At 47.2% G+C, this 27,764-nt stretch overlaps 1 protein-coding gene and 1 pseudogene across 2 annotated transcripts; both read right to left on the minus strand.

Moving 5' to 3' along the window:
• Positions 1-266: 266 nt before the first annotated feature.
• On the minus strand, positions 267-10,874 carry ASL (argininosuccinate lyase). 2 transcript variants are annotated; one of them, XM_038538989.1, is made up of 17 exons: positions 10,770-10,874; positions 10,538-10,592; positions 7,229-7,423; positions 6,520-6,603; positions 6,205-6,261; positions 5,949-6,046; positions 4,019-4,096; positions 3,858-3,935; positions 3,351-3,403; positions 2,944-3,006; positions 2,669-2,783; positions 2,411-2,495; positions 2,239-2,298; positions 1,934-2,017; positions 797-877; positions 550-656; positions 267-455 (listed from the first exon to the last, which is right to left on the minus strand). In XM_038538989.1, the coding sequence occupies exons 2-17, from the start codon at positions 10,547-10,549 to the stop codon at positions 311-313; spliced, it is 1,395 nt and encodes a 464-aa protein (XP_038394917.1). In that variant the 5' UTR covers positions 10,550-10,592; positions 10,770-10,874; the 3' UTR covers positions 267-310. The 2 variants fall into 2 exon arrangements, with proteins under 2 accessions (XP_038394917.1, XP_038394918.1); XM_038538990.1 differs by lacking the exon at positions 3,858-3,935.
• A 15,820-nt stretch (positions 10,875-26,694) lies between these two features.
• On the minus strand, positions 26,695-27,351 carry LOC106558867 (annotated as a pseudogene).
• Positions 27,352-27,764: the final 413 nt, after the last annotated feature.

Raw genomic sequence — 27,764 nt, forward strand, 5'->3', positions numbered from 1 at the left:
AAGAATAATGACCCAGGCTCAGTTAACCAAGCCCATCAGGTGCCATCAAGGCTCCCAGGAGGCCAGTCCTCCCAGGACACTCCAGGCAGGAGGTTACCCAACTGCCCTGCAGGGGAGGGTGTGGGGCCTGAGCAGGGCAGAGGCCCCAATCCCCTCTCCTCCTTCCCCATCTCCTCCTGCCATCCTTGTCCATGTTCTCCACTTCTTGATGGTTCCTGAAAGCCCACTGCTGAGGGAGCCAGGCCAGGCAGGAAAAACGCAGCAGCCTCCTCTTGAGCCAGCTTTATTGAGAAGCGGGGTGGGGAGGGCTCTAGGCCCGCTGGGCCCGCAGCAGTGCTCGCACCTGGCCGATCTGCCAGTCGACGCTGGAGCGCGCTGTGCCCCCCAGGGTGGTGTACTGCTCCACACTGTGGCCATAATCCCACACGCGGCTCACGTCGCCAGAGAACAGGGGGCTGGAGAAGAGAGGGGGAGGTGGGCCAGGGCCCAGGGGGCCACGGGGGCAGGCTCACCTCCCCGGAGGCAGCAGAGGGAGGGGAGGAGCCGCACCTGATGGTCTGTAGCTCCTTTAGCGACAGCTGGTTGAGGGCCACCCCCTTGGTCTCGGCCAGGAACACAGCTCTCCCTGAGGCCTCATGGGCCTGGCGGAACGGCATCTGGGGCAGCCGAGTGAGCGCTGCACGGACTGGGCTCCCTCGGATCCCTGTTGGGCCCGTGCCCACCCTCAGAGCCCCCACCCTCGGCTTGGGGCACATGCCCATCACCTCCCCCTCCAGCCCAGCCACCCCAGTCTTACCCCTTTGCGGACCAGGTAGTAGGCGAGGTCGGTGGCCAGCATGTCAGGACTAAGAGCCCGTGCCATGTTCTCACGGTGAATCTGGGGGATGCCGGTGAGGGGAGTGCTGAGTGCCAGGGACCCTGAGTGGCAAGGCTGCTGGCCAACCCCACCCCGGCCCTTAGCCAGGATGTCCCTGGCCTTGGGCAGATGCACCCTGCCCCAGCCTATCTGCTCTCTCAGCTTGAGCCATTTTGTCTTCATTATTGATGATGTTTAGCTGCGCTCCTGGGGTTGCCAGCACTTTTTTTCAGAGTCTTTAGGTTTGGCGCGCATCAGAACGCCTGGGAGGATTTATTTCAAATTGCTGGGCCCCACCCCAAGTCTTGAATCCAGGTCTGCAGTGGGGCCTAGGATTATATTCCTGTCCAGTTCTTAGGTACTGATGATGATGCTGGTCCCAAGACCACAGTTCGAGAAACACTGCTTTAGAGACACATCCTGAACTGTTTAGGAATGAAATGACAAGATGGCAATTTGCTTTAAAATAATGAGCTGGGGGACCCCTGGGTGGTGCAGTGGTTTGGCGCCTGCCTTTGGCCCAGGGCGCGATCCTGGAGACCCGGGATCGAATCCCACGTCGGGCTCCCAGTGCATGGAGCCTGCTTCTCCCTGTGCCTGTGTCTCTGCCTCTCTCTCTCTCTCTCTCTCTCTCTGTGACTATCATAAATAAATAAATTAAAAAAAAAAAGACTTATTGAAAAAATAAGTCTTTAAAAAAAATAATAAAATAATGAGCTGGGAGTGGCGGTGGTGGCAGGTGGTAGGTAAAGACCGCCACAGCAAGAAAGGCCATGAGCTGATTACTGTGGGAAGATGGGTATTAGTTATGCATTCTCTCAACTCTGTGAACTGAAATTTCCCGTAATAAATAATTAAGAAAGAAATCTGGTCAGGCCAGCTGATGGGACCCCTACAGGCTCACCCATGTCCATTCTACTATAGCTAACACTGTTTGTCCCAGGGGCAGGAGCAAACACATACCCACCTCCCCTGCCCCAGATCTTCTGGATGCACCCACCCTCCTCCTCCCATGATCACCTCCTGGGACACCCCTCCGAGGGTATAGGGGCCTAGGGGAGCAGGGAGGGGGCTTGCCTGCAGTGTAGAGATGACACCAGTGGCCACTTGGAGGACGGCGCTCATGGTGTCTGACACTTCAAATACAGCCTCCTTGTCCTCCTGGAGGGTATGTGGCAGGGGGTGAGACCCCAGCAGTCTTGTCCCCCACCAAGGCATCCCGCTGCCCTCCACTGGGGACACCCAGCCTTTCGTATAAGCCGAGGGCTGGGTGATAGGACGAGAAGGGGCCATTTTGCGGGGCCCCTGCCTGGATGCGCCAGGGCCCCGAGAAATGGAATGCAGGATATGTGCAGGGGGCCCCTGCAGCCCCAGCCTCACACCTGCAAGTCCTTATTGTAAGTGCTTGGAAGTCCCTTGAGCGTCATCAGGAGCCCAGCACACTGAAGAAAGAGCGAGAACAAGGAGGCTGGGCCTCAGAGCCCATTTTCGAAGTTCCCTTAGGACCCTCCAGGTCAGCCCAGAGGCCTTGCCCCCACTCCGTGCCCTGCTCACCCGTCCAAACACTCGCCCTGCCTTGCTCCGTATCAGCTCCAGGCTGTCTGGGTTTTTCTTCTGGGGCATCAAGCTGCTTCCGGTGCTGGGGACAGAGATGCTGGGCTGAAAGAGCTCCCCTGCCCCTTGGCTGGTCTGCTGACTGGGAGCAGATGGAGTCTAGCAGCAGGCAGTCCAGGTCAGCCCAGGGGTGGTGTGGGGAGGAAGGAAGCCTTGCTGGTGGGCACAGAGCTAGGGTAGGGCAGGGCCCAGCCTTACCTGTAGGCATCTGAGAGCTGCACAAAGCTGAATTCCTTGGTGCCATAGAGGATAAGATCCTCGGCCATCCTGCTGAGGTGGGTCATGCACAGCGAAGCCCAGAACAGGAACTCGGCTGGTGGGACAACAAAGAGTGGGCCTTCTGGTCACCAGGCTTCTCTTGGTCCTCGCTTAGTCTGGAGAAGCCCCAGGTGGGAGGAGGCTGAGCGAGCCAGGGCAGGAGGACAAATTAGAGCACAGTGCAGGGGACAAGCGTGCTGGTTCCTAGGACTCACCCACAAAGTCTCGCTCACTGGTGGCATCCATGCTGTTGAGAGTGATGGCCCCAAAGTTCAGTTCTGGAGAGGTAAATGGGGAAGGCAGCAGGGCTGGGCTGGAGGGGAAGGAGGGGCTTCCTCTCCCCCAGAACAGGTAGTCTCACCTCCTGGAGACCCCCTTATGGAGGAGCGTAGGGAGGGGGCCAGAGGGTCTCTAGTACAGGTCCCAGAAGGAAATGGGAGCCCTAAGTCTCCCCAGTGCCATGCACCCCTGCCACAAACCTTCTCTTGTCTCTCTAGCCTCAGTGTCCATAAGCAACAAACAAGGGTTTCAACCACACCCCTGCTCCCTCTGAGGGTGAGTCTATGGCACCTGGCAGGTGCTAAAGGGAATCTCTGTGGGGACGAGGGGCAGGGCTCCTCACCTGCTTGGAGTAGCTCCCGGTCCACACCCAAAGGGTTGCCCGCAATGGCCCCACTGCAGGAACGGGGGATTCCAGGTGATTAGGGCTCCTGGCCGACAGGCCCTGGCACACACACACATACACGCACACCCAAAGCCAAGCCCAGACTGTTAGGGCTGCTGCCCAGTCGACTGTGCTGACGGAACATTTGTCACCATGGAGCAGAAATGGCAAGCTGTGGGCAACTGGCTGGTTCTCTGGAATCTCTCTGGAAAGCTCTGGCCCTTCTCTGACATACCTGCTAGCTTGGCTATCCCCATTTTAGGAGAGCCGAGGGTCCATGCAGGCTTCCCTCCCTTCCACATAGGAAGCACCCCAGACACAGAGGCTACTATCTGTCCTTTGTCCTCCTCAGGTCCTTCCTACCTCCTCTTCTTCTGTTGATCCCCAAGGACCATGCTCACCATACAGCAGCAACCCCCACCCCCAACTAGGCCCTCAGAGCAGAGAGGCACTGTGCTCACTCACCTCCCCAGGGGTAGGACATTGATCCGCTTCTGTACCTCTAGCAGTCTCTCAGAGTCTCTGGTCAGTGCCACAGCATGGCTGAGAGCCAGGGGCAAGAGGTCAGGGCCTCCTGAGGCATGAACAGAGTCAGGGTACCCCTGCACTATGGCCCAGCCTCTCACCTCAGAATCCAGTGGCTCCAGCGAATGGGCTGAGCCCTTTGCAGGTGTGTATACCCTGGAAAGAGGACGTCATGTTCCCTGTGGGGGAAGAAGAGGGGCAGGGGCCTGAGGGGCTCAGGAAGTCCAGGTAGGTCTGTGTCACCCAGAATGCTGTGGGCCTGGGTCCCAACAGGAAAAAGCAGGGCCAACCTTCCAAGGGTCTGTGTGCAGCACAAACCAAGTGAGCTTCTAGGGACAAACATATCATAAGGAAAAGACCAGAAGTGGGCCGGTGTGATCCAGGGACAGGGCCGGTGTGATACAGGAAGAGGGCTGGTGTGATCTGGGAAGAGTGGTGGTGTGATCCAGGGACTGGGCTGGTGTGATCCGGTAATAGGGCTGGTGTGATCCAGGGACTCGGCTGGTGTGATCCAGGGACAGGGCCGGTGTGATCCAGGGCCAGGGCCAGTATGATCCAGGAAGAGTGCTGATGTGATCCAGGGACTGGGCTGGTGTGATCCGGTAATAGGGCCGGTGTGATCCAGGGACTGGACTGGTGTGATCCAGGGACTGGGCCGGTGTGTTCCAGAGACTGGGCCACTGTGATCCAGGGTCAGGGCCAGTATGATCCAGGAAGAGGGCCAGTGTGATCCAGGGTCAAGGCGGTGTGATCCGGGAAGAGTGCTAGTGTGAGCCAGGGACAGGGCTGGTGTGTTCCAGGGTCAGGGCCGGGGTGATCAGGGACTGGGCCAGTGTGATCTAGGGACAGGGCTGGCGTGATCCAGGAAGAGAGCTGGTCTGATCCAGGGACAGGGCCGGTGTGATCCAGGAAGAGGGCTGGTCTGATCCAGGGACAGGGCCAGTGTGATCCAGGGCCGGGGCCGGTGTGATCCAGGACAAGGCCGGTGTGATCAGGGATGGGGCCGGTGTAATCCAGGGATAGGGCTGGTGCCAAGGAGTTTCCCCGGAGTAGGATTTGGGCTATAGGACCAAATGTGATGAAGTCCTCTGCTCTGAGCAGTGGTGTGAGCAAAAGAGAGACACGGAGTCCCACCAAGCAGGGGATCACACTTGTGAGCATCTAAGAAGCTCCCAGGGACTTTGGAAGTGCAGGGGGCACTTCCAAGTAGGCAGGGGTGCTGTGGGTGGTGGTTTTGGCTTGCTTTTTATGATAAACAGCTTTACTAAAATATAATTCACCCACAGTTCACCCATTTAAATTGTACACTTTAGTGTGTATCCATCACCACATTGATTTTCAACATTTTCATCCCCCCAACGCAGAAACCTTGTAGTCCCTACTTCTCCTAGCACCCCCCGGCAGATGGTTCTTAGGCCCTGGTTTTCCCCCAGGAGGGTAAGGTCCATGAAAAAGACATCACAGGAAGCTCAGGAAGAGGAAGAGTCAACCTATCTGTGTCACCAGACACGGACTTCTCAGCAGCAAAGTGGCCAGGTGTGCAAGGAGCAAAGCCAACCCCAAAGACGCGAGGTCACAGAAGCTAAAACTCTGGATGAGGCCAGTGGGAGGCAGCTTTGGCTGTCCTATGCCAGCCTCGCTGGGTGGGGGTGGGAGGCGGAACAGGAGGACACAGGACACAGGGTGGCTGAAAAGTGACCCCAGCCACAGCCAGCCCTGTCCTCAGGCTGCAGGGCATCTGCCTGGCACCTTAGCCTCCTCTTTACGAAGCCTCAGAGAGTGAGCTCACCCTGCCTACTGAGCTCAGCTGGTGTGCAAGTAGGAAACATGGCAGGAAATGCCCGCATTCCCCGCTGCTTTGCCCCACTTGGTCCAGGAGTTCCAGGACGCCTCTGAGCCCCAGGGCCTGGGTCCTCAGCCCTCTTCCCCCTGCCACCTAGATCTAGCATTCAGGCTACCCGTCCTAGGGGAGAGGAGACCCCGGCTGCCCTCCCACCCTCTCTGCCACCTGAGTGTCCACGGGAGACTCACGCCTCTGCCCGGTCCACCATGGTTCTGATGAGCTCCCAGAGGAGGGCGGAAAGTCTAGAGCAGTCCTGTCGCATCCAGAGCCTGAGGTCTGTGACCACCTGCGGGGAGGAGGGCGTGGCATTCAGGGAGACAGAGGTGTTGCTTCGCCAGGGAGCCAGGACCGTGGCCAAGCCCTACGCTTGCCCCCTGGGCTGCCCAAGGTTGAGAATACACAGGGCAGGGTGGGGGCGGTAGGGGGCGTAGCAGCTGGCATAACCTGGTCATTCCGACTCCGGCCCGTGTGCAGCTTCCCTGCTGTTTCGCCGATGAGCTCCTGGGGGTGGAGGGAGGTGTGGGGTCAGGGTCCACCTGCTCGTAGCCCAATGGGGTCACCCAGGCCCTGGTTCCCCCCAGCCCTGTCTCCTTCCTTCCCTCCCTCCTCCTGGACCCTGCCATCTCTGCCGAGGCCACCTTTCTGAGGTCTGGCCTGTACTCTACCAGTGATGAAGGGAACAGAGTGATGGCGCTGAGGCTCTGAGGGGCCAAGGTCAAGGTAGAGAGGGGAGGACAGGCAGACAGGAGGGGGCCATACCTTCAGGCGCCGCTCGTTGGCCGTGTGAATATCTTCATCACTGGGGTTTACTTTGAAGGTGCCCTGAGCCCACTCCTCAGCCACCTGTAGCAGATGGCAACAACTCCAGGAGATAGGGGGTCAGCCAGCCACAGCCACAGGGCCCCAAGCCTGGTCCCACCCCATTCTGATCACTGAGTGTCTCTGTAAAGGAGCGGAGTCCTGGGGAGCACCCCAGGGAGGGTGAGTGCTCCCCAGGGGGGTGTAGCCCCCACCCCAAGGGAGCATTTCAGGCCCAGCTCCCCTTTGTCCATGAGCCATGGGCCACAGAGGCACTAAAGATGAAGAGAGACAAAGCAAGGCACAGGGTTTAAAGGGCACCTTGATAGGGGCACCTGGGTGGCTTAGTAGGTTAAGCAGCTGACTTGTGATTTCGGCTCAGGCCATGATTTTGGGGTCGAGGGACTGAGCTCCGAGGGATTGAGCTTCGCTCTGTGGAGAGTCTGCTGGAGATTCTCTATCTTCCTCACCCTCTGCCCTTCCCCTCCCCGCTTTCTCTCTGAGATAAATAAATACATCCTTTAAAAAATTAAATAAATAAAGAACACCTCAATAGACATATAATCACAAGGTAAAATGACATGTTTGGATGTCCTGCAACCTGCACTCAGGACTCGGAAGGAGCCTGGGACCGGGCAGGGGCTCCGGTGGCTTCGGGTGCAGAGAGTACCTTGTCCAGTGCATGGAGTATCTGGTCCATCTCCTCCTTGGTGAGGAGCCCCGCCTTCTGCAGGCCGCGGCTGTAGGCCTTGCTGCCCTGCACGTCCACCTCCCACAGGGCCCGGTCATAGGCGATGGATGAGTTGAACTTCTCCATGACGGGGTCCACTGCGCCCACAAACCGGCCTCCCCACAGCTTCCCACTCTGGCCAGGAGAGCAGCAGCAATTAATGTCCTTCCCACCCTCGAGAACAGCGCCCTCACACAGGGCCTACAGGACAGTTATTAAGTCTGATGGTGGTGGGAACCAGCAGGCAGGATTATTCCCACTGCACAGATAGGGAAACTGAGGCTCAGAGAGGATCAGGAACTGGCCCGAAGTCACTTGGGGAGTCTGTGTAGGAATGTGGCTGGACACAGAAGGTAGAATTCTCTCCCACCACATGACTCTTCTCTAAGGACATGACAGCGGGGTACAAGGCTCCTCTGAGACTTCGGCAGGATTACTGGGACCTTTCCTGCCACTGACTGAGGGGAGAAGCCACTCTGGAATCCAGACTTTGAATCCAGCTGATATTCCAACCATGATGATAATAATCCTGGCTACCGTGTATTGCATTTGTACTCTGTGCCAGGCATGATTTTAATTGCTTGCATGTACCCACAGACATATCAGTTCCACCCCACTGCAGAGAGGGAAAACCCAGGCCCAGAGCCCTAGCTGGGGCTGGGAGAGCCAGGGTGACAGCCCAGCTGTCTGACGCGGAAGCCACACTCCAAACCCCATGCCCCAACAGGGTCTCTCTGTACGCACTGTTGCACTGAACTTTTGCACCAGGAAAGGCAAGGAAGCAATGGAGAGAACCCAGCAGGCTCAAGTGACTGGCATTTCTCTCCCACAGCTTAGGGTGGGGTCTGAGATCCCAACCCCTACCTCCCCAAAAGAGAGTGCCTCTGCCACATTTGTTATCAGCGGCCTTCTAGAAGGTCATTAGCTGACCCTCTGCCCCTGGGAGCCAAGGGCAGGGGGTGGGACAGAGACACCTCTGTTTGGAAAGAGTACATAGGCCAGGGCGGGTGAAAGCTGGGGGAGGGGCACAGAACCCACGGGAGCTGTCCTCCCTCCCAGAATGCCAAGGATCAGGAGAGTGTTCCCTGGGTGAAGGTGTGCACTTTACTTTGCTGCCAACTTTTCTGTGGAGGGGGAGTTTTATAAACTCCTGGGGACATATGTGTTTGTCCGTCACCCCGCAATGTCCCAGACCTCTCCTCGCCACCTGACTGCAGTCATGTCATATAACGTCTATAAGCTTCAGGGCTACCTCTCTATAAAGTAAGGACGGTAGTAGCACCTACCCACCTACCCGATACAGCTGTTGTGAGCATTCAGTTATGCACAATTTCTAAGTGCATGCATAGTACCGTGCTGGTACTCGCTAAGTTCTCTTAGCAAGGGAGGCGCCAGGGCTGTGTACAGCACGGGGGGAGGGCGGGGGCTTCCACTGTGCTCAGGTCCCAGGCTGTGAACTGACCTCCCGCTGCTCAGCTCCCTTGGCTGCCTGATGACTCTGCCCTGGAGAAGCAGCCTCCACCCCCCCTTAACCTTCTGAGCTAGGTCCATTGGCCCTTTACATGTGTGCCAAGCCTAGCTCTCCTGCAAAGCAACACGTGGGTCCCTTTCCTGAGGACCAGGGCCAGCCAGTCAGGATAGGGAGCCAGCCCGCCCCTCAGCCAGGAACCTGGCACTGCCTCCTCCAGCAGGTCCCCGGACTCCCTGCCTGGGTTGTTAGTAATAACAACTACTTAACAAGTTGGGGCCTTAGCCAAACCAATTAGCGCCAACCCACAGGACGGCCTGGGGCCAGCAGAAGTCACCAGATGCTCTGATCTCATAAAGGCAGCCTACTTTACGTTGGGGCATAGGGAGTCTGCTTGAGATCTTCTCTCCCCTTCCTTGCCCCCTGACCCACCCCCCACCCCCCACATGTAAGCTCCCAATCTCTCTCTTTCTCTCAAATAAATAAATAAATAAAATCTTAAAAAAAAAAAAAAACCAAACCCAGAAGGATATCAGAATGAGATGTCACCATCTGGGCTCTGAGTAGAAGGGGAGGCCCAATCTGGGGCCACAGGGCACTCCTGGGCACACCTGGGCCAGAATGATTCCTTTGGGGCAAGGGGGCAGGAGCACTGGTTTGGATGGGGATGAATGGGCAATAGCCAATTTAGAATGCACAAGGGGAATAACGTTGTTACTGTTAGACCTGTTTTTGAGCACCTACTACAGAGCACAACGGCTTGGCCCTGGGCTAGGCATTCTATGTATGCTATTACACCCTCCTGTGAGTTGGGCATTGTCACCTCGGGAGGTCTGGTGACTGCTTCAGAAACCAACTTTGTTTGCCTCCAAAGTTCAAGCCCACCAACCTCATGATCCCAAAACTAGCAGGGCAGGCAATCTTATTCAGTTTATTCAGATGAACAAACTGAGATCCAGAGAGAGGAAGTGCCTTGCTAGCTAATGAGGACCAAAAAGGACTGGAACCCAGATCTCCTGCTTCCCAGGCCACAGGTTCTCTTCACTGGCATCAAGCAAACAGGGTTCAAAGCAATGACCTCATGATCCAGTACCTTACAGAAGGGGGCAGAGATCTCTTATTTTCCCCACTTGCCAGATTATTCAACCGAGGCCCAAGAAAAGGAACCTGTGCCTAAGACTCCTGCTACTCAGTGGTCAGGAAGAGAACCCTGGCTCAAGGGAGGTGAGGCTGGTGAGCAGGGAAGCCACCAGGCACTGGGGCCACGGGGCCACAGGCATGGTCCCCTGCCTCCTGGTTATTTCCGCAAGCCAGAGTCATGTGGACTCTGCTACACAGGGACAGCTGCTACAGCAGAAGGGGTGCAGTGGGGGAGACTAACAGGAAGGGCACCAGGAAAGAAGGAATGAAGAGGTGAGGGAGCTGAGGGGGTGGGCAGCTCCCTTTCTGCCCCATCGCTGGGAGCAGCACTATCAGGGCAAGTCAAGTCAGGTCAGGGCCACCCGCACTCCCCGTGTGGGTTGATGAGTGCCACACCCGCCCCGGGGAGGGGAGGAGGAGAGCAGCCGGTGATGCGGCGGCCACCGGGAAGTGACCACAGGCACAGGTGTCCCCCAGGCTCGGGCAATTGCACCGGGGGTACCCATCGCCTGGAGCTAGCGACAGTCACCAGGAGGGTGGCAGGCGGCAGGCCTGGCCCAGGGGATCCCGCGTGCAGCTCCCAGCCCGGCTGGCTCCCAGGGCGCCCCTGCCCCCCGGCTGGGACTCGAGGTCCCGCTCACCTCCGATGCCATGCTGGGCGGTTCCTCGTCGTCCAGGAGCCTCGGTAGTCCGGGTCTGGAAGACAAGCCGGGACTGACGAGCTTCTGGGCCGCGGACGGGGTCCCTGGGCGCTGCGGCTGCGGCTCCGGGCGCTGCGCTCGGGTCTGCGCAGTCTGCGTCCCGCGCCCCCCATCCCCCGTCTCCCGCCCCGGTCTCCCGCGCCCACCCCCGGGCCGCCGGTCGGGCACTCACCCTCCGGGCCGCGCCGAGCGTCTGGGGGCGGCCACCCCGCGGGCCTTTTGTGGCCCAGAGCGCGTCAGCGGCGCCCGGCCCGACGCCCGCCTCCCGGCCGCGGGCGCACCAATGGCAGGGGCTGGGGCAGGGCGGTGGGCGGGGCCTCTCGGGGGCGGCTTTGGGTCGCGCGGCCCCGGGGCGGGGGCGGGGCGGGGGCTGGCGACCGCCGAGCCACGGCGCTGGAGGCCCCAGGGCGCCCGGCCAGGCCTGGCAGGCCCTCCACCGGCTCAGGTCTGAAGCCCGACCTCCCCTCCTGGGTGGCCGAGCGTGAGAACCAGGAGCGCTCTACAAACACGAATCCACGCCCCTGGGTATCCAGCAACACGCAGGGCCGACCTTCTGGCAAGTGAATTGAGGCTGGAAAGGGAGTCAGGGAAGACGTTTTAGAGCTGGGCTATAACCACGACGCATAGGACGGGTAGGGATGTAAACACACCTAACACAGAGGCTCGCCAGGTGCCAGACTGTGCTAGAGCTCTTATGGGATTGTCCTTATTTCATCGTCACAACAGTCCTGTTTACAGATGGAGAGGTTGAGGCTTCAAAGAGTTAGAAGTTAGTGGACGCGCCCACGGGCAACCAGTTAGAAGGAGACAGTCTGGCTGACCACGCTGTACCACAGGACAGAGGAGAGATTGTCACCCCAGATGTGCTTGCAGCAAATAGCAAGTTTGTTCTGTGTGGAGGCTCCTGAAGCGTTGGGGGACGGAACTCAGGAGGAGGAAGACAAGGAAGGCACCATGAAAGCTTATGGAAAAACAAAACAAACAAACAAAACCGACAAATCAAGTGTCTGCAGTTAAGGCCCTGACAGTAGACACTAAAACGGACATGACCCTTGATCTTAAGGAAATGTCTTTGCCAGTAAAGGCTCATGGAAGCACAGTAACAAAGTTCTCTCTGAAAAAGCTGAGATCCCTGAGCAAAACCCCAGGGAGGCTGAGAAACGTTTGGAGAAGTGTGCCTGCCAGTGGCCAGTCAGCACAGGGAAGATGGGTAGGATGGACAGGTCCTCTCTAACCACCAGAGGCCACCCTTTGCTACCTGTAGTCCACAGTGAGGTCAGACAAGGGATCTGAAGGGTGACTATCTCAGGCCTTCAGGAGCTACAACAGTCTAGCCACTCCTGCCACAAACAGAAGGTTTAGGTGGTCCTAAGGTTGTCATGGAAGCATAACTAGAAGGAAAACTGGCTCTTGAGCCACGATGGAAAGCATTTACAAGTGCATCATTCTTAGGGACCTCTTAGATGACCAACAGACCCAGCTCCCCTTCAGACTGCAAGGATGTAGATGCTGGGCCTTGGGGACTGGGTGAGACAATTGCTAGTGGATAGTGTAGTGCAAAAGAAATGGTAGCTGAGATTGGATCAAATTCTCAAGCCTTATTAAATGACTGGGTGCACAAATTCATAGCCAGAAGACCCAGACTATATCAAAAGGTAAGGAAGTTCTTCATGCTGAGAGAAATGACGTAAGATAAATGCTTGGGTCTACAAGAAGGAATAAAAAGCACTAGAAAAAGGCAACTATATATTGACTATTCTCTTTTCTTAATTTCCTTAAAGACAAATGACTAGGGGTACCTAGCTGGCTCAGTTGATAGAGCATATTATTCTTTTTTTTAAAGATTTTATTTATTTATTCATGAGACACACACAGAGAGAGGAGCATATTATTCTTAATCTCAAGGTTGTTGGTTCGAGCTCCGCTTTGGGTATAGAGATTGCTTAAAAATAAAATCTTTAAAAAATAAAGACAAATGACTAAACTAAAAATAATAACAATGTGTTGTTGGTTTTATAGCAAAGTGGAAGAGGATACTAATGGAATTATACTATTGTAAGATGATTGTGTTATACAGGAAGAGGTATACTAATTTCAATTCAGAGCAAACTGGTATAAATTAAGGACTCATATTGTAATCCTTAGAGCAATCACCAAAAAAAGGTACATCTAAAAACCCAATAGATGAGATAAAGTGGAATATTAAAATATTCTCAATCAAAGGAAGTCAAGAATAAAGGACACAAGTACAGATATAAAAATAAAGTAATAGACTTTATCTGTATTGGTAGATACATATGTTATCTATAATAAGATAACCTTTGTACCCCCACTAATTATCATTTCTACTATATTACTCCCACTAACACCCATACTATCTGTCTTGGACTAAGAGTTTAGGTTAAATCAGACAAAGAGCCTTCAGAGCTCTAAGCAAGTGTTATCCACTTAACCCCTGATTAACAACACTAAGGACTGCAAGAATCTATCCTACATCAATTGAATGTAAATCAAACACTTTAATTAAGCTAAATCCTTACTAGATTGGTGGGCTTTCCACCCCACGAATTTTAGTTAACAGCTAAATACCCTAACAACTGGCTTCAATTTACCTTCTCCCGCCGTGTAGAAAAAAAAGGCGGGAGAAGCCCTGGCAGCATCTAGGCTGCTTCTTTGAATTTGCAATTCAATATGAATAGTTCACCACAGGACTTGGCAAAAAGAGGACTTAAACCCCTATCTTTAGATTTACAGTCTAATGCTTTTATCAGCCATTTTACCTATGTTCATTAACTGATGATTATTTTCCACTAACCACAAAGACATTGGTACTTTATATTTACTGTTTGGAGCATGAGCCGGTATAGTAGGCACTGCCTTAAGCCTCCTAATTCGAGCCGAACTAGGTCAACCCGGTACCCTATTAGGAGACGACCAGATTTATAATGTAATCGTAACTGCCCATGCTTTCATAATAATTTTCTTTATGGTTATGCCCATTATAATTGGAGGATTCAGAAATTGACTAGTTCCACTAATAATTGGCCCCCCAGACATGGCATTCCCCCGAATAAATAACATAAGTTTCTGACTGCTCCCTCCATCTTTTCTCCTATTGCTAGCATCCTCTATGGTAGAAGCAGGTGCAGGAACAGGATGAACTGTATACCCCCCACTAGCTGGCAACCTAGCCCACGCAGGAGCATCAGTAGACCTAACAATTTCTTCCTAACATCTAGCCAGAGTTTTCTCTATTCTAGGGGCAATCAACTTTATTACTACTATTATTAATATAAAACCCCCAGCTATGTCTCAATATCAAACCCCTTTGTTTGTATGATCTGTGCTAATCACAGCAGTCCTATTGCTGTTGTCATTACCTGTACTAGCTGCCATAATTACAATACTTCTAACGGACTGAAACCTGACTACAACATTTTTCGATCCTGCTAGAGGGGGAGACCCCATTCTATACCAGCACTTATTTTGATTTTTTGGGCACCCTGAAGTCTATATTTTAATTTTGCCTGGGTTTGGAATAATTTCTCATATTGTTACATATTACTCAGGGAAAAAGCCCTTCGGCTACATAGGAATGGTTTGAGCAATGATATCTATTGGGTTCCTGGGCTTTATTGTATGGGCTCACCATATATTTACTGTAGGGATGGATGTAGACACATGAGCATATTTTACATCCACTACTATAATTATTGCTATCTCAACAGGAGTTAAAGCTGATTAGCAACACTTCATGGAGGAAATAGTGTAAATGGGTTAAACATTTTGATTAAAGGCAGAAATTGTCAGAATGCATTTTTTTTTATTTTTTTAAATTTATTTTCAAATGTATTTCTTAAAGATTTTTATTTATTTATTTATTCATAGAGACAGAGAGACAGAGAGACAGACAGGCAGAGGGAGAAGCAGACTCCATGCAGGGAGCCCGAGGCGGACTCGATCCCGGGTCTACCAGGATCACACCCCTGGCTGCAGGCGGCGCTAAACCGCTGTGCCACTGGGGCTGCCCAGAATGCATTTTTTAAAAAAGATTTTATTTATTTATTTATTTATTTATTTATTTATTTATTTGACAACTAGAGAGCCTGAGCAGGGAGGAAGGGCATAGGGAGGGGAAAAAGCAGATTCCCTGTTGAGCAGGGAGCCTGACGTGGGACTCGATCCCAGGATCCTGGGGATCATGACCCAAACAGAAGATATATGCTTAGCCAACTGAGCCACCTAGGTGCCCCTGTCAGAATGCATTTTAAAAAGCAAGATTCAACCATATCCTGTGTACAGAAAATTCACTTAAAACATAAAGACATAGACAAGTTAAAAGTAAGAGATGGAAAAGATACACCATGTAAGCATAATCATAAGAAATCTGAAATAGTTGTTTTCATATCAGACAAAGTAAACTTCAAGGCAAGAAATATTACCAGAGATAAAGAGGATCATTATATAATAAGAGGGTCAATTAATCATTAAGTGCTAACTATCCCAAATAAGTATGCTTCTAATATCACAGCTTCAAATTATATGAAGCAAAGATTAATAGAACTAAAGACATAAATAAAGAGCTCCAAAATCGTAATAGGAGATTTTTAACATCCCTGTCTCTATAATTGACAGAACCAGTATACAAAAAGTCAGGAAAGGGATCCCTGGGTGGCGCAGCGGTTTGGCGCCTGCCTTTGGCCCAGTGCGTGATCCTGGAGACCCGGGATCGAATCGCATGTCGGGCTCCCGGTGCATGGAGCCTGCTTCTCCCTCTGCCTATGTCTCTGCCTCTCTCTCTCTGTGTGACTATCATAAATAAATTAAAATTAAAAAAAAAAGAAATCAAAAAAAAAAAAAAGAAATCTCTTTTTAAAAAAAAAAAAGTCAGGAAAGATATGAATGACCTAAACAAAATTATCAACCAACATGACCTAATTGATATTTATAGAACATGCTACCCCCAAATGGCAAAACAAACTATTGGTGCCTTTTGCAAGCAGAAGAATGATGATAAAAATTTTTGTATGTAAAAATGATGCTTAAAAATATATTATAATATATGAGCACCTGGGTGGCTCAGTTGGATAAGTGCCTGCCTTTGGCTCAGGTCATAATCCCAGGATCCTAGGATTGAGCCCTGTGTTGGGCTCCTTGCTCACTGGGGAGTCTGCTTCTCCTCCCTCTGCCCACTCCTGCCTCTGGCTCATGCTCTCTCCCTCTCAAATAAATAAAATCATAAAAATATATATTACTGTGTAAATATGTACCATAGAATAGGATTCAGCATATAAAAATGAATGAGCTATTGATATATGCAATGACTTTGCCGAATCTCCAGGAAATTATGCTCAGTAGGAAAATAAAGCCAATCTCAAAAGTTTACACATTGTATTATTCTACTGATACAAAGTTTTTGAAACAACAAAATTTTAGAAATGGACAACAGAGTAGTGGTTGCCAGGGCTTAGGGATGCTGAGAAGTTGCAACATAAAGAATCATTGTGTTGTTGGAACTGTTCAGTATCTTGACTTTATGATGGGTACATGAAACTACACAGGTGACTACATTGTGTAGAACTTAACATATACATAGATACACACATAAAAAGAGTACAAGTGGGCAGCCCCCGGTGGCACAGCGGTTTAGCGCCTCCTGCAGCCCAGGGAGTGATCCTGGAGACCCGGGATCGAGTCCCACATCAGGCTTGTTGCATGGAGCCTGCTTCTCCCTCTGCCTGTGTCTCTGCCTCTCTGTGTGTGTGTGTGTGTGTGTGTGTGTGTGTGTGTGTGTGTGTCTATGAGTAAATAAATAAAATCTTAAAAAAAAGAGTACAAGTAAAATAGGGAGGTCTGATAAGATCATTTGATTGTATCAATATCAATATTCTGGTTGTGACATACTGTAGTTTTACAAAATGTTACCACTGGTGGAAACTGAGGAGAGAGTAAAGGGATGTCTCTGATCATTTCTTTCTTTTTAAAAAATATTTATTTATTTATTTATTTTAGGGAGGGAGGGAGGGAGAGAGAGAGAGAGAGTAGGGGCAGAGGGAGAAAGAGAACCCTGAAGAAGACTCCCTGCTAACTGGGGAGTCTGCCACACGACTTCATTCCAGGACCATAAGATCATGACCTGAGGCAAAACCAAGAGTCAGTCGCCCAATCAACTGAGCCACCCTGTGTCCCTCTAATCATTTCTTACAACTGCATGTAAATCTAAAATTATCTCAAGAAATATTTCTCTTTTTTTAGGATTTTCTTTATTTATTCATGAGAGACACAGAGAGAGAGGCAGAGACACAGGCAGAGGGAGAAGAAGGCTCCCCTGTGGGGATCCTGGTGTGTGACTTGATCCAGGACCCCAGGATCACAACCTGAGCCGAAGGCTGACACTCAACCACTGAACCACCCAGGTGCCCCTCAAGAAAAATTTCAATAAAAATATATTACCATGGGATCCCTGGGTGGCGCAGCGGTTTGGCGCCTGCCTTTGGCCCAGGGCGCGATCCTGGAGACCCGGGATCGAATCCCATGTCGGGCTCCCGGTGCATGGAGCCTGCTTCTCCCTCTGCCTGTGTCTCTGCCTCTCTCTCTCTCTCTCTCTCTGTGACTATCATAAATAAATAAAAATTAAAAAAAAAAAAAATATATTACCAAAAAAAAAAAAATATATATATATATATATATATATATATATATATATATATATATTCCAAAACTACTCTGCTCACTTTAGAAAATACCTACAATAGATAATGGCATGAGGTTATGTTTTTCAGAAGTTCTTATCTTCTAGAGATACATACTGAAGAATTTTCATGTGAAATGATATATCTGGAGTTTATTATAAAATGTTTCAACAACAACAAAAAGGAGTGAGATTGGTAGATTTACAAAATATCAATGATTGTTCAAGTGGGCATTTTTAAAATCTCCAAGTATTAACAAAGGCTCACAATCCCACTGTTAAAACCCTAATGAATTTGGATATGCGCATATGTATGAGTATCCATATATATTATATATATGATGTATATATTAGCTTTATTGAGATCTATTAATACACAATACACAGATATTTAAAGTGTACAATTTGATATGTTTTGACATATACTTATACCCATGAAACTAACCATAATCAAGGTAGTGAGTGTATCCATCATACCCAAAAGGGTCCTTGTACCTTTTTATGATCCCTTCCTCCTACCTCTCCCTATCCATACCCAAGAAAATACTGATTTGCTTTTTGTAGTATCAGTTAGCATTTTCCAGATCTATTATTCTGTCTATATTTTGTCTGACTTTTCTCACTCAGGATAATTATTTTGAGGTTTATCCATGTTATTACATGTCCCAGTAGTTCATTTCTTGATAAGTAGTATTCCATTGTATGGATATGCCCCAATTTGTTTATCTGTCTGTTGATGCACATTTGGGTTGCTTCCAATTTTTGACTATTACAAATAAAACATTGGTGTACAAATCTTTCTATGCATATATGCTTTCCTTTCCCTTGGATAAATACCTATGAATGGAATGGCTGGACCATATGATGAATGTATATTTAATTTTTTAGGAAATTACCAAATAGTGTTGCAAAATGTTGCACACATTTACTTTTCCCACCAGCAATATGTGAGAGCTTCAGTTCTGCACATCCTTGTCAACTTTAGAATGGTCAGTCTTTTTAAGTTTAGTCACTCCTATAGGTGCATAATGTGTTTCATTATTGCTTTAATTTGCATTTCCCTAATGACTAATACTGAACATTTTTTCATGTGGTTGTTTGCCATCATGTATTATCTTCTTTGGTGAGGTGCCTTTCAAGTTGTTTGTCCTTTTTTTTTTTTAAATTTTTTTTTTTTTTTATGATAGTCACACAGAGAGAGAGAGAGAGAGAGAGAGAGAGAGAGAGAGAGAGGCAGAGACACAGGCAGAGGGAGAAGCAGGCTCCACGCACCGGGAGCCCGACGTGGGATTCGATCCCTGGTCTCCAGGGTCGTGCCCTGAGCCAAAGGCAGGCGCTAAACCGCTGAGCCACCCAGGGATCCCTGTTTGTCCTTTTTAAATTGGATTGTTTGCTTATTGTTGTATTTTGAGAGTTCTGTATATGTTTTGGAAACAAGTCATTCACTCAGATATACATTTCGCAAAGATTTTTGTCCAGTCTGTGGTTTGTTTTTCCTTTGTCTGAACAGCACTTTTTTTAGAGCAAAAGTTTTTTTTTTTTAAGATTTTATTTATTTAGGGATCCCTGGGTGGCGCAGTGGTTTAGCGCCTGCCTTTGGCCCAGGGCGCGATCCTGGAGACCCGGGATCGAATCCCACGTCAGGCTCCCGGTGCATGGAGTCTGCTTCTCCCTCTACCTGTGTCTCTGCCTCTCTCTCTCTCTCTGTGACTATCATAAATAAATAAAAATTAAAAAAAAAAGATTTTATTTATTTATTCATGAGAGACACACACACACACACACACACACACAGAGGCAGAGACACAGGCAGAGGGAGAAGCAGGCTCCATGCAGGGAGCCCAATGTGGGACTCGATCCCGGGTCTCCAGGATCAGGCCCTGGGCTGAAGGTGGCGCTAAACCGCTGAGCCACCCGGGCTGCCCAGAGCAAAAAGTTTTTAATTTTGATGATACAAGTCCCTTATCAGGTATATAATATATGATCTGCAAAGATTTTTTCCCTATTCTGTGGATTGTCTTTTCACTTTGTTTGTAGCACAAATGTTTTTAATCTTGATGAAGTTCAGTTTATCCATTTTTTCTTTTGTTGCTTGTTTTGGCTGTTCTGGGTCCCTTACATCCTTATATGAATTTTATAATTAACTTGTCAATTTCTACAAAAAAGGCAGTTGTTGGAATTTTGATAAGGATGTATTGAGATCAATTTGGAGAGTACTGATATTCTAACAATATTAAGTCTTCCGGTTATGAACATGGGATGTTTCTAATTTAATAAGATCTTATTTAATTTCCTTTAATAATAATTTGTAATTGTCAGGGCATAAGTTTTGGACGACTTTTGATAAATTATTCCCAAGTTTCTTATTCTTATTTTTTAAAGATTTTTTTTATTTAGTTGACAGAGAGAGCAAGCAACAGAGCACAAGCTGGTGGAGCAGCAGAGGGAAAGGGAGAGAAAGAAGCTGGGTGGATCCCAGGAACTGGGATCATGACCTGAGCAGAAGGGAGATGCTTCACTGACTGAGCCTCCCAGGCGCCCCTCCATGGATTTTATTCTTTTTGATGCTATTATAAATGGAATTATTTTTTTCATTTTTCATTTCCCAGCTGTTCACTGTTAATGTATAGAAATGTGATTGACTTCTATATATTGATCTTCTATCTTGCAATCTTATTTAATCTGTTTATCCAGCAGGGTCTTTTTTAGTGGACTCCTTATGATATTCTACATACACTATCATGTCATCTGCTAATATAGTTTTGCTTCCTCATTTCCAATCTGAATGCCTTTTTTTCTTGCCTATCTGCTCTGACTAGTACTTCCAGTACAATTTTGAGTAGGAGTGGTGAGAATGGACATCTTTATCTTGTTCCTGATTTTAGGGGGGGAAACCTCCAGTCTTTTACCATTAAGTATGGGTTATATGTAGGTATATTAGTTTCCTAGAATGGCCATAACAAAGTACTATAGGGATCCCTGGGTGGCGCAGCGGTTTGGCGCCTGCCTTTGGCCCAGGGCACGATCCTGAAGACCCGGGATCAAATCCCACGTCAGGTCCCGGTGCATGGAGCCTGCTTCTCCCTCTGCCTGTGTCTCTGCCTCTCTCTCTCTCTCTCTGTGTGTGTGACTATCATAAATAAATAAAAAATTTTAAAAAAGTACTATAAATTGTGGTGTCTTAAAACAACAGAAGTTTATTCTCTGACGTTCTGAAGGCAGATTTGTCAGCATGGCCACACTCCTTCTGAAATCTCTAGGGAAGAAGCCTTCCTTGCCTCTTCCTAGCTCTGGCGACTCTCAGCAATCCTCGGCATTCTTTGACATGCAGCTGCATCATTCTTTACATGGCCTTCTCTCCTAAACCTAGGAGACCTAGGAGACCCTTGGAGGGAGGGATCCAAATCTCCCTCTCCTTTCTCTTAGAAAGACAGTAATCATTGGATTTAGGGCCCACCCTATTCTTTTTTTTTTTTTTTAAGATTTTCATTTATTCATGAGAGACACACAGAGAGGGGTAGAGACACAGGCAGAGGGGGATGCAGGCTCTCTGTGAGGAGCCTGATGTGGGACTCGATCCCAGGACCCCTAGACCACAACCTGAGCCGAAGGCAGATGCTCAACCACTGAGCCACCCAGAGGCCCCTCACCCTACTCTTTTAGCTTAAGTACAATGCAAGATCCCATTTCCAAATAAGATCATGCTCACAGATCCTAGGAATTGGGACTTGACAGTATTTTTCTGGAGTTGGGGGTGGAGAGGAGGTGGCACAATTCAACCCACTATAGTCAGATTTTTATAGGTGCTCTTTATCAGGTTAAGAAAGTTCCCTTTCTATTCCCACTTTATTATTACTTTTGTTTAAACCAACAATTATGTTTATAGAGATTTAAATAGTAGGAAAAAATCTTGCATATTTGCCTATTAACATTAGGCCTACTACCATATTAGAATTTCCTCTGCTTTTTATTCCTTTTTTAATTTTTATTTATTTAAAAAAATATATATACTTTTTATTGAAATTCGATTTGCCAACATATAACACCCAGTGCTCATCCCATCAAGTGCCCTCCTCAGTGCCTCTCACCCAGTCACCCCATCCCCCCGCCCACCTTCCCTTCCACTACCCCTTGTTTGTTTCCCAGAGTTAGGGGTCTCTCATGGTTTGTCTCCCTCTCTAATTTTTCCCACTCATTTTCTTTCCTTTCACCTATAATCCCTTTCACTATTTCTTATATTCCCCATATGAGTGAAACCATATAATGATTGTCCTTCCCCAATTGACTTACTTCACTCAGCATAATACCCTCCAGTTCCATCCACGTTGAAGCAAATGGTGGGTATTTGTCCTTTCTAATGGCTGAGTAATATTCCATTGTATACATAGACCACATCTTCTTTATCTTTTTTTTTAAGATTTTATTTATTTATTCATGATAGTCACAGAGAGAGAGAGAGAGAGAAAGGCAGAGACACAGGCAGAGGGAGAAGCAGGCTCCATGCCAGGAGCCTGACGTGGGATTCGATCCCGGGTCTCCAGGATCGCGCCCTGGGCCAAAGGCAGGCGCTAAACCACTGTGCCACCCAGGGATCCCCACATCTTCTTTATCCATTCATCTATCGATGGACACCGAGGCTCCTTCCACAGTTTGGCTGTTGTGGACATTGCTGCTAGAAACATCGGGGTGCGGGTGTCTTGGTTTTTCACTACATCTGTATCTTTGGGGTAAATCCCCAGCAGTGCAATTGCTGGGTTGTAGAGTAGCTCTATTTTTAACTCTTTGAGGAATCTCCACACAGTTTTCCAGAGTGGCTGCACCAGCTCACATTCCCACCAACAGTGCAAGAGGTTCCCCTTTCTCCACATTCTCTCCAAAATTTGTTTCCTGCCTTGTTAATTTTCCCCATTCTCACTGGTGTGAGGTGGTATCTCATTGTGGTTTTGATTTGTATTTCCCTGATGGCAAGTGATGCGGAGCATTTCCTCATGTGCTTGTTGGCCATGTCTATGTCTTCCTCTGTGAGATTCCTGTTCATGTCTTTTGCCCATTTCATGATTGGATTGTTGGTTTCTTTGCTGTTGAGTTTAAGAAGTTCTTTATAGATCTTGGAAACTAGCCCTTTATCTGATAGGTCATTTGCAAATATCTTCTCCCATTCTGTAGGTTGTCTTTTAGTTTGGTTGATTGTTTCTTTTGCTTTGCAGAAGCTTTTTATCTTGATAAAGTCTCAATAGTTCATTTTTGCTTTTGTATTATTTTTGTACATTTTTAGATGTATCTTGCAAGAAGTTGCTGTGGCTAAGTTCAAAAAGGTGTTGCCTGTGTTCTCCTCTAGGATTTTGATGGAATCTTGTCTGGCGTTTAGATCTTTCATCCACTTTGAGTGTATCTTTGTGTCTGGTGTAAGAGAATGGCCCAATTTCATTCTTCTGCACGTGGCTGTCCAATTTTCCCAGCACCATTTACTGAAGAGACTGTCCTTTTTTCCAGTGAATAGTCTTTCCTGCTTTGTTGAATATTAGTTGACCATAAAGTTGAGGGTCCACTTCTGGGTTCTCTATTCTGTTCCACTGATCTATGTGTCTGTTTTTGTGCCAGTACCACACTGTCTTGATGACCACAGCTTTGTAGTACAACCTGAAATCTGGCATTGTGATGCCCCCAGCTATGGTTTTCTTTTTCAATATTCCCCTGGCTATTCGGGGTCTTTTCTGGTTCCACACAAATCTTAAGAGGATTTGTTCCAACTCTCTGAAGAAAGTCCATGGTATTTTGATAGGGATTGCATTAAATGTGTAAATTGCCCTGGGTAGCACAGACGTTTTCACAATATTAATTCTTCCAATCCATGAGCATGGAATATTTTTCCATCTCTTTGTGTCTTCCTCAATTTCTTTCAGAAGTGTTCTGTAGTTTTTAGGGTATAGATCCTTTACATCTTTGGTTAGGTTTACTCTTAGGTATCTTCTGCTTTTGGGTGCAGTTGTAAATGGGATTGACTCTTTACTTTCTCTTTCTTCAGTCTCATTGTTAGTGTATAGAAATGCCACTGATTTCTGGGCATTGATTTTGTATCCTGCCACACTGCCGAATTGCTGTATGAATTCTAGCAATCTTGGGGTGGAGTCTTTTGGGTTTTCTATGTACAGGATCATGTCATCTGTGAAGAGGGAGAGTTTGATGTCTTCTTTGTTAATTTGAATGCCTTTAATGTCTTTTTGTTGTCTGATTGCTGAGACTAGGACTTCTGGTACTATTTGAATAGCAGAAGTCAGAGTGGACATCCCTGTCTTGTTCCTGATCTTAGGGAAAAGGCTCTCAATTTTTCCCCATTGAGAATGATATTTACTGTGGGCTTTTCGTAGATGGCTTGAGGAATTTTCCCTCTATCTCTATACTCTGAACAGAGTTTTTTTTTTTATAAATTTTTATTTATTTATGATAGTCACACAGAGAGAGAGAGAGAGAGAGAGGGGCAGAGACACAGGCAGAGGGAGAAGCAGGCTCCATGCACCGGGAGCCCGATGTGGGATTCGATCTCGGGTCTCCAGGATCGCGTCCTGGGCCAAAGGCAGGCGCCAAACCGCTGCGCCACCCAGGGATCCCTCTGAACAGAGTTTTGATCAGGAATGGATGCTGTATTTTGTCAAATGCTTTCTCAGCATCTATTGAGAAGATCATATGGTTCTTGCTTTTTCTCTTGTTGATGTGATCTATCCTATTGATTGTTTTATGAGTGTTGAACCACTCTTGTATCCCAGGGATACAGCCCACTTGGTCATGGTGAATAATCTTCTTAATACACTGTTGGATCCTATTGGCTAGTATCTTGTTGAGAATTGTTGCATCTGTGTTCATCAGGGATATTGGTCTGTAATTCTTTTTGGTGGGATCTTTGTCTGGTTTTGGAATTAAGGTGATGCTGGCATCATAAAACAAGTTTGGAATTATTCCATCCCTTTCTATCCTTTGGAACAGCTTAATTTTTATTTTTATTTTTTAAAGATTTTATTTATTTATTCACAGACACAGAGAGAGAGAGGCAGAGACACAGGCAGAGGGAGAAGCAGGCTCCATGCAGGGAGCCCGATGTGGGACTCGATCCCAGGTCTTCAGGATCACAGCCCAGGCTGAAGGCGGCACCAAACCACTGCGCCACCGGGGCTGCCCCTGGAACAGCTTTAGTAGAATGGTATTATTTATTCTTTAAACGTTTGATAGAATTCCCCTGGGAAGCCATCTGGCCCTGGACTTTAATGTCTTGGGAGGTTTTTTGATGACTGCTTCAATTTCCTCACTTGTTATTGGCCTGTTCAGGTTTTGTATTTCTTCCTGTTCCAGTTTTGGTAGTTTGTGGGTTTCCAGAAATGCATCCATTTCTTTCAGATTGTTTAATTTGTTGGCATATAGCTGCTCATAATACATTTTAAAAATCATTTGTATTTCCTTGATATTGGTTGTGATCTCTCCTTTTGCATTCGTGATTTTATTAATTCGAGTCTTTTTTTCTTTCTCTAAGGCTGGCTAGGGGTTTACCTATCTTATTAATTCTTTCAAAGAACGAATTCCTGGTTTTGTTGATCTGTTCCACAGTTCTTCTGGTCTCTAATTCATTGAGTTCTGCTCGAATCTTTATTATGTCTCTTCTGCTTGGTGTAGGTTTTACTTGCTGTACTTTCTCCAATTACTTTAGGTGCAACGTGAGCTTGTGTATTTGAGTTTTTCCCAATTTTTTGAGGGAGGCTTGTATTGCAATGTATTTCCCTCTTAGAACCACTTTTACTGTATCCCAAAGATTTTGAATGGTTGTGTCTTCATTTTCATTAGTTTCCATGAATCTTTTTAATTCTTCTCTAATTTCCTGGTTGACCCATTCATCTTTTAGCAGGATGCTCTTTAGCCTCCATGCGTTTGGGTTTCTTCCAAATTTCTTCTTGTGACTGAGTTCTAGTTTCAAAGCATTGTGGTCTGAAAATATGCAGGGGACAATCCCAGTCTTTTGGTATTGGTTGAGACCTGATTTGTGACCCAACATGTGGTCTATTCTGGAGAAAGTTCCGTGTGCACTTGAGAAGAATGTGTATTCAGTTGCATTCAGATGCAAAGTTCGGTATATATCTGTGAAATCCATCTGGCCCAGTGTATCATTTAAAGCCCTTGTTTCTTTGGTGATGTTGTGCTTAGAATATCTGTCATTTGCAAAAAGTGCCATGTTGAAGTCTCCTACTGTTAGTGTATTATTATTTAAGTATCTCTTTACTTTGGTTATTAATTGATTGATATAGTTGGCAGCTCCCATATTAGGTGCATAAATATTCGTGATCGTTAGGTCTTTTTGTTGGATAGATCCTTTAAGTATGATATAGTATCCTACTTTTTATTCCTTTGTGTGGATCCAGATTTCCATCTGCTATCATTGTCCTTTTGTCTGAAGCATTTTCTTATTTTTCCATAGCACCAGTGATGATCCTTTCAGCTTTTGTATACCTGAAAATGTCTTCATGTCATCCTGTTGTTCTGAGAAACATTTTTTCCACACACGGAATTCTAAGTTGACTCTTTTCCCCAGTATTTAAAGATGTTGCTCCACTGTCTTCTCACTTGCATTGTTTCTGAGGACAAATCTGTCAGGATTATACTTGTACCTCTATATGTAACATGTATTGTCCCCCCTATCTAGCTGCTTTTAAGATTCTTTATCACTGATTTGGCTAAATTAATTGTGACAGTTAATCTTGGTGCAGTTTTCTTCATTCTTGGTGCAGTTTTCTTGGTGCAGTTTTCTTCATTTTTCTTGTGCTAGTGATTGTTGAGTATATTAGGTCTGTGGATTTATAATTTTTATTTTTTTTTATTTTTATTTTTTAAAGATTTTATTTATTTATTCATGATAGTCACACAGAGAGAGACAGAGAGGCAGAGACACAGGCAGAGGGAGAAGCAGGCTCCATGCACTGGGAGCCCGACGTGGGATTCGATCCCAGGTCTCCAGGATCACGCCCTGGGCCAAAGGCAGACGCCAAACCGCTGCGCCACCCAGGGATCCCGATTTATAATTTTTAATATTAAAATATCTTTCTATCCCCTTCATGCTCCTCTTTTTTGGAGACCCTAATTATTTGTACATAGGCTTGAAGTGTCCCATAGCTCATTGATGCTCTTTTATTTTTGTTGATTCTTTTTCATTTTGTGTTTCATTTTGGATGGTGCCTATTTTTATGCCTTTAACCCATCAATCTTTTTCTCTACAATGTCTAATCTGCTACCCATCCAATCCAATATCTCCAATCATGTAGTTTTCTTTTCTTTTTTAATATACAGCTGTTAGCACATCTTTAAAATATCACGAAAAGTCTGAAAAATCATCTGGCATCTTGCTGTCTGTAGCTGAACAACTTAGATCTTATTCATTAGCCTGCTGAATTTTTCCTTTTTCGGAACCAGATACCATCCAAAATTTTTCTGATATCCTTATTTTTAACTCTTGTGGCTTGCTGAATCAAAGCAGCTAAATTTGATACAAGTTTAGTGTCATTTCCTTCAAGAATTAACTCATCTTTCTGGGCTTGAGATACTGAACAAGCAACAGCTGGCCTCATCTGAACCCAGCAGATGTATTTTTTTGTCCAAGAAATTTCAGATTTCAACAAGAGAACTATTCTTCTGAATTATAACATTGATGGGGAAGTGAGCACACAGAGACTTCATCTTGCACTGGAAGCCCAGTGTAACACCCTTGGCCATGTTCTGTACACAATTACAAATACTGTGAACGTAGGTCCTTTCTATTGCCCAATCATTTGTCAACTTGGAACCTCTTTTTTCTTTCAAGGAGATTGAGTTCTACACTGCTGTAGTTGGAGTCCCTCCTCATATTTCTTCTGGGGGCCTTCACAATAGCAGTATAGCCTTTCAAAGTGATGTCAACATTTTCTGCAACACCAACAGTCTGATTGCTAAGAATGATCTTAATTCTTATGGTAGATGGGGCCAAAGAAAGCTCAAATGTTTTAGTTTTCAACTCTAAAAGTTTGGTTTTGGCCTTTTTTATATCTTTCATGTCTCTGTATAACTTTTTTTCTTTTTGCATGGGGTGATAGTTTCATGATCATTTTCATGGTATTTTAACTCATTATTGACATCATAGAAATATTATTGTGTATTAACTTTTTGTTGTGATAAAAAATGTCATAAAGTTTATCATCTTAGCCATTTTTAAGTGTATGATTCAGTACTGTTGAATATACCAATGCTCTTAAGAGACGGTCTCCAGAACCTTTCATCTTGCAGAACTAAAACTATATCCATTGAACAACAACTCTCCATTGCCCACCGCCCCTAGCCCCTAGTAACCACCATTTTACTTTCTTCATATATGAGATATACAAAGTAGTCAAATTCATATAAGTGGAATCACATATTATTTTAACCTTTCTGGCTGGCTTATTTCACCTAGCATAATGGCCTCAACTT

The sequence above is a fragment of the Canis lupus genome, chromosome 6, assembly GCF_011100685.1.
Source record: "Canis lupus familiaris isolate Mischka breed German Shepherd chromosome 6, alternate assembly UU_Cfam_GSD_1.0, whole genome shotgun sequence".
Taxonomy (NCBI): domain Eukaryota; kingdom Metazoa; phylum Chordata; class Mammalia; order Carnivora; family Canidae; genus Canis; species Canis lupus.